General features: G+C 32.2%; 1 protein-coding gene and 1 pseudogene across 2 annotated transcripts; both read right to left on the bottom strand.

Annotated features, from left to right (window-relative positions):
* Positions 1-734: 734 nt before the first annotated feature.
* Positions 735-3,592, bottom strand: LOC111278827 (embryo-specific protein ATS3A-like; annotated as a pseudogene). Its single transcript, XR_016343979.1, has 3 exons — positions 1,644-3,592; positions 1,271-1,378; positions 735-1,178 (listed from the first exon to the last, which is right to left on the bottom strand). The product of XR_016343979.1 is annotated as an embryo-specific protein ATS3A-like (transcript).
* Positions 3,593-3,736: 144 nt separating this feature from the next.
* LOC111278826 (DNA binding / DNA-directed RNA polymerase) lies at positions 3,737-6,307 on the bottom strand. Its single transcript, XM_089764562.1, has 3 exons — positions 5,946-6,307; positions 4,786-5,165; positions 3,737-4,594 (listed from the first exon to the last, which is right to left on the bottom strand). Exon 3 carries the CDS (start codon positions 4,580-4,582, stop codon positions 3,869-3,871), a length of 714 nt encoding a protein of 237 aa, XP_089620688.1. The 5' UTR covers positions 4,583-4,594; positions 4,786-5,165; positions 5,946-6,307; the 3' UTR covers positions 3,737-3,868.
* Between the last annotated feature and the right edge of the window lie 1,066 nt (positions 6,308-7,373).

Here is a 7,373-nt window from a genome sequence, read left to right on the forward strand (position 1 = left end):
TTTCTATATGAATCAATTGAATTAAATTTTTAGTTCAATTTAACTTGTTCAATTATGAATTTATGACATCAAATTTTTTTGTCACACTACAAATTATATGCAATTAAGAAATAATTTTTGATAAAGTGGCAAAAATACTGTTACATTAAATTTATGCTAACCAATGTGATTAGGATACAAGGAATCATAAATCATAAATAAATTCATGTAAGCCCCAAGCTATACAAAAAGATTTTTATTAATATGGTCATGTTGGAGTATTTTTTAATCCTCAAGCTAACAATCACTTTAATATAACTTGCTACTTATATGGAAGACTCTTCTATAAGTTTCTATATAATCTTTTGTTTCTGTTCTTTCACACTTGGTAGTCTAAGCACTCCAATTAATCTTTAAACTAATAATAATAAAAAATTTTACCATTAACCTTCTGATTGTCCATTTCAATGCCTTTTCACAAGCCCAACTATTTAGGATTCATTTGGATGCAAGACCTTCCTTTTTTGTCCATGATAATTCTGTTAATGGATTTAGAACGTAATGGTCAATCAAGTTGCATGATGACCTGAATTTTCAGAGGCCATTGGAGCTTAATCACTCTCATAGCTTTTCAGAAAAACCATGTTGAACACCAATACTAAATGACAGTCGCAATTAAGGTCATTTAGTTAAATTCATGCCCGAATGTAAGAAACGCAAGAACTTTATTTCTATATAAATGGCAATTAAGGTCATTTAGTTAAATTCAAGCAATAACGTCATTCAGCACTCACCACATAAATGTCAATTAGCATATGTACGACTTACATAGAGAATTTAGCCTAACAAGAACTTTATTTCTTCAATCTTTGCTCAAAATCTCTGAAACCCCTGAATTAGTAACATCAGCAAGAAACCCCATTTGCTACATTATATATTCATGCGGATGCAGAAGGAGCCCATTACAAAGATTGAAGCCATACCAAATCTCAGAAGATATAAAGGTGTTGTAATAAAATGTGGCAGACCTGGTATAATAGCCGTAGACACTCACGCTCTGGTTTCCAACCATCATATCCACTCCTGTAGAGGTACAGATAGCAAACTTGGTGTGTGCAAGGACCCTTTATCTGAAATGTATCAGTAGAACACCTCTCAAACGTCCTTGAATGTAGATCACCCAACCTTGCTGCATACACCTAATCATTCAAACAACACTCCTTTAACTAAACCTCTTCTACCAATTTCATGATTCTCCTAAAAAGGGTCTAATCTGATCATTCAAACACACATGATTTCCATGAGCATCCCCGAATGCAAGACTAATGTGATCTCGTATATAGGAAGCGGAAGAATAGCTTGTCCTTATTGACACAGTGTAAGAGCAGCTCCCCACATTCTGTGAATGAAGCAATGTAAAAGACTTATTCTTGGAGTTAAAACAAAATAATCAAGAAAAACTGACGCTACCTGTCCTTTTGCTCACACTTTGATCTGGGAAAATTTCATGAACAGGCAATTTGTAACACTGAAGTTTCATAGCAAGATTTGCTCAAAGAAACTCTCAATAAAACAATCTTACACTGAAAGACGTTTTAAGGCATGTGTGGATGTTAATTACTTGTGAAATGATATGTCTGGAATCAGTTGGATATCAATCATACCTGCGTAGCATGGACCTTGAAGGATCTGAGAGGCTGAGCCAGTGGGAGGATTGTCTTAGAATCTGCTAAGGCGAAGAAGATGAAAGTAAAAGGGCGCAAAAAGGTCACTGCTCTCATCATCTTCCCATAGACAAGTTTTGTTGAGGAAGAGAAAATCTAATATCTGGGAAGCCATGTCTAACTGGATTGCTTTATACTACTATCTGAGTTTTCAAGTAATAAAGGGTAGATAAGTCTTTGGTATAAAAGGATTATTATCATAACATGGTACTAGTCTAAACTTTTAATTGACTTTCATTCAATAATCCACAGAAAGGCTTTTAAGCAAAAGAAAATTTCAAAAGAGAAGGAGAAATGATCCCACCTCATTGACTCATTCTTGCAGATGTTGTCTTTCTTGTTTATCTTATGAATCTATTTGGCACTCATTCTTGTACAGATGTTTTCATTCATGTTTGTCGTATGAATCTATTTGGCATACTTATTTTCATTTTTTTACGTAAGAAACCACAATATAAGAATATGAAAATTTGTATAAACCACACTTGAGAATAAAAAAAAAAATTACATGAAATATGTGTCCTGGATTTATTAAACGTTGACTCCTAATAAAAGTTGTATGAACCAACTGAATTAATTCCTTAATTCTACATACTGTCTTCACTTGTAGGTGGATAGGCATGTTTTTCCATTTTTATTTTTGCCATCCCATTTTCTTGTTTTCTTTTTCCCCTCTTCTGGGTGTAAAGATTTAAGAAGACTTCTTAATATCTCCATTAAAATTCCTTAACACAACTCAAATTCAAAATATTTCTTCTAATATCATCCCATCTCTTTCCAATCAATAAGTTAAAACCAGGAGTCTGAGATAAGCTGGGCTTCACAACAGTGTAGAACCAAAAATCATTCAGTGCATAGAAACCCAATTTGATCATTCAGAGTTTAACTGAGTCTAGTGTAGAATGCTTAAAAAAACAGTTCTGCTGCATCAATGGTGAATAGAAAATGTACCGCAATTTCAAAGAACATTACGCTTCTAAACAACATATCAGTAACCCCTAATCCCTAGTCCATGTTAACTCAATGCACAATCAGTTTCTAAAAGCACAGAAAAAGCTACAAAGTTACTCACTCCTTGTTTTACTAATGAGTCATTATTTTTGTGAAAGTCACTAGTAACACATGTTAAACAAGTATTAGTTCCCTATAAAACCAAAGGCTGAGAATTGAGAGGCAGGAGTTTAACATTGTCCTTCTTCATTCTCACCCGTTGATCATCCATCCAACATCACTAGATATTTTACCTCAAAAACTCCCAAATTTAGATCATCTGAAAGTGGACAAGTAACTGGCCAAAAGAAAATTTCAAAAAGGTGCAATCAAATCAATTTAACTTAGGGTCTATTTGAATGAATGATGAAATTAGTTTCAGTGAGATTGAAAATGAGATTAAGTACTTTAACGATGTAACAGTGAGTTTAAAATCAATGATAAGGATATATGTTTGAATACAAACACAGTAATGATGGTGAGATTGGCTATGGTAATTGACTGCTATAATTGAAAACTGCCTTTTATTTTCAATTTTTCACTAATGCAATTGACTTACCTGGGCACCCCACCCTTAAACAAAGGATCATAGCGAGTTCTTAACTCATTACTGTTGTGGGGGAATGCAAACAACCTCTTATGCGCTGAAGGCTAACTGAAGAAAGTGGAAGAAACAGCAAAAGCATTACCAGATATATTCTTTCTATGTTTTGCATGTCCTTATATGATTCTATCTATCCAAAGCCATTAATAAAAAATATAGCAGCTATGAAACTTTTGAATTTTGACCTACAACATAAGCAGGCTAGGCAACTCCTAAACAGTGCAGAAGCAAGCATATTCCTATCCACCATAAGACTATCAATCATCTTTCTATTGAGCATTATGCTACATTGGTTGAAGAGGGCCATTGCTCTATTAGTCGAAAAGGACCATCTCTCTGAGGCCCCATTCATCATCAAAGATCAGTTCACAATCAATGAAACACTCAACCATTTTATTATTATCACATCAAAGTGAACAGACAAGTAACAACAAATAAATGCAATGCAAAATATATATATATATATATATTTATATTCAACTCAAACTATAAATAACATTCATCAATGACAATTTTAGCTCGTTCAAACTCAGCAAAATCATATCAGAAATTGCATCAAGAAAAAGTAAAACTAAAAATCCAACCATTTCTTGTAATAAACACAGGTCTTGGGAGAAATTATGCCATCAGGGGTACAATGACTTATCTGTGGACAAACACCACAAGGAATAGAAGCCATGGCACCAAACTTGGGTTCTCCTCCATACCCTCTCTTACCAATGCATTTATAACAAACTTTCCCAACCGGAATTGAAGCAAACTCCCCTGTTCCACTGCTTTTCACTTCCATAACCTCATTATCCAAAACCAAAGCCTTGACAATCTCTTCAACCTGCTGTTTCGACAACTCAATTTGTGAAACATTACTCCTCTTAATAGCATCCGTAACCCCTTCCAATGTAGCAACCTTCAACCCATAAATCTTCCTCCAACACTGCTCTTTCAAAACATTTATATACTCCGTATCGAGGCTGCCTTCAACATACCATGCCCCACCCGTTATTTCATTGGAAGGCTCAAACTCCACGGAGATAAAATGCTTCCTACCCCGGCTTTGGATGTTTTTCACTTCTTTTATGAGATTCTTAGCTAGAAGTGACTTGAGACATTTTGTAACTAGGTTGTCCGGAAGGTTAATTTCTCGTTTCATGTCTCGTTGGGAAATTCCCATGTCTTGTTTACCTTGGATTACATCATGAACAGTACGTTCATGTTCTGTTAGAGAATCGGAAGTTGAGCCCGGTCGTTTCCTTTTCAGAGAATTAGGCCCTTGTAATCGACTCATTCTAATATATAACTAAAATCAAAGAAACAAAACAAATTGATGAATATTAGGATATCATGATAAGTATATATTATGCTAAAAACTTTTGGCAAACTTTCGTCGAAAATAAATTAAATTTCTTCCCGTTTTCTGTCCCTGAATGTTCTTGTTCCTAAGCAACAGAAACCCATTGATTCTAAGAGAAAAGTGGGATGGGAACTGACCTGAGAAAAGAGAGATAAGATCGGTAAAAATGGCGGCTTTGGCTAGGCTTTAAACTGACCTGTGAAAATAACGCAAAGATGAAACCAAAAATAAAAATCAATAATTCGATTTTTCAATAGAAAAAGTGCAAGAGAGAGGAGTGGAGGAAGCGGTTTAATAGAGTGAAAGAGCGAGAAATAGAAGACACAGTCCATCTTCTTTCTTTGGAGCTAAGGCCAGAGGGCTGCCTTTTGGGCTTAAGATCACTGCCACCTTTCATTTTATGAGGCTGCATGTCTGGGCTTTGAACAATCCAATTTCGTAATTTTAGTTTTGCAAGCCACATTGTCTTCTAACGCTCTTAATCCTTGACCTCGATTTAGGCGGAGGAACTCCAACCCTAATAATTTCACAACAAACACATTATTTTTATTCCAAATTTATCAAAATCATGAATGTATATTTTTTAAGGTATGTCTATATTTTTTATGATTTAATTTTATCTTCTAAAGTTGTTATTTATTGAATTCTTATTTTTTTTATTCACATTTCCTAACTATTTTCTTTTTTTTTGTTTGATAGTTTTATCAAGATTTCAACTTAATAAAGGTATGTTAAACCTTTTTATGAGTTAATTTCATATTATAATATTATTTTTAATTGAACTTTTTTGACAAAATTTTTAATCATATTTATATTTTTAGTGTTTTAATTAAGACCATTGTTTAATATAAGCATACCATATTTATATAGATATGATAATTCGTATTTTTATATTATATTTAACATATATAATAACATAAATTATTAAAATATGAGACACGAATTATAAAATATGTTTAAATTTTAAATACAAATTTATTATATATGTTACACATAATACAATATAATTAATATATATATAATTAATACCTTTAAACATGATACAATAAATATTAATAACATTGATATACACGATCGATTATTACTGTTATTCTCGTTTTTCATCCACATTTCTGATTTTTAAAAGGAAAAAAAATTAATTGAATCAACTCAATTCATTCAATTTCAATCTCAATCAAGATCAAGCGTTGAAGAATAAGTAATTTGAAAGTAAAAATAAGTTAAATTTTTTTTGAAAAATTACTGGCTTACTGCAAATTGCTGTTAAAAAAAACAAAAAAAGATTCTGATGACTAACCTGTGACCGAGAGGCCAAGAAGCTATGGGCTACGTGGGTGTCAAAATCAATGGGGAAGAAAAGAGATGGAAGCCAGAAAGCTCAATCAAGAGAGGCCGTGAGGGGAGGATTTTATCAATTTACTGATTTTAGGGCTTGGGTTTTTGTGAAAGAGTTGAGAAGAAGAAGAAGAGTGAAAAAGAAAACAAAGGCTGGACTCTGGAGGAATTGAGGTTGGACTATATAGGCATTGGGCACTGAATTGAAGGCTGAGGCAGGAGGATTTGTTGGGGAGGCCAGTGAGTGGGTGAAAGCCTCTTCCATGTCTCATCTACAAATCAGGAACCAAAAGCTAAAACATATTGATGTCTGAAGAAGGAACTATGCCATCTCTATCAGCTAGTGACCTAGCCACGAAAAGCAATGAAATTGTAGATGCCTATAATAGATTTTTTAACGGATTGGCTTGATGCCATTAGGCCCTTAGATTAGAACACTCAACTGTAAATTTTACAGGTATACTTCTGCATACTAATGAATGCATATAGTTCACAAAAGAAACTTCTAGCATCCCCATAAACATCACCGACCTCTTGTACTAGATATGAGCAAGTCAAATCTTATGTTGGATAACCCATTTCAACATATCATTGGAATATGTCTATGATTCTTCTAAGGGAACTGAAGAACACCGCCTGCAGTTTGTTCATTTACTGGATAGTAAGATCGATTTTGTCTAATGAAAGGACATTAGCTCCAGCCTCAAGCGGGGTCAATAAATTATCAAGAAAATGACAGTAAAAATAGTAAGAGAGTCAAATTTTCAATGTTTGGATCTGTATGACATGGCATTGATGTGGCATAGCTTGCCCGTTTAAAGAAATAAGTTTAAAATAACACTTAATAAGTAATAAAGATTTTACAGTATGCCACCGTTGGAAAAAACCTCTTGAAAGGAAATAAGAATTTTATGAATTTTATAATACTATAATTATTTTTTAATATATAAATATTATTTTATTTTTTCAATAATTACTTAATTAGCATAATTTATTTGTAAAAAGTCCTAATGACTTATTAAAATTATTGAAAATTATTAAATTAATATATATTTATATGTTATAATATAATTAAAATAAATTATATATTTTAATTATCATGGGTATACTCAAAATTATATATAGATATCATATGATGCGATTTAAATTTTAAAATAAAATATATAAAATAAGTCATTAAGATTAGTATAAATATATACTTTGTATTATAATAATACCTCATCATGTGATATAAAAATATAAATTATGTAATCTCTTATCATTATAGATGCTATTTAGAATAAATATGTTATGTTTAATTTTAAATACATAATTTCTTATCATGTGATTTATAATAAAGTATTTAAAATAGGTCAATAAGATGTGTACTTATAATAATAATTTAAAGTTA

This window comes from Durio zibethinus, chromosome 8, assembly GCF_047325235.1.
Source record: "Durio zibethinus cultivar Kanyao isolate XHJ-2024 chromosome 8, ASM4732523v1, whole genome shotgun sequence".
NCBI classification, from domain to species: Eukaryota; Viridiplantae; Streptophyta; class Magnoliopsida; order Malvales; family Malvaceae; genus Durio; species Durio zibethinus.

Excerpts from the sequence above, each read along its gene's own strand:
- LOC111278826 (XM_089764562.1), bottom strand. The coding sequence starts at position 4,582 with ATGAGTCGATTACAAGGGCCTAATTCTCTGAAAAGGAAACGACCGGGC.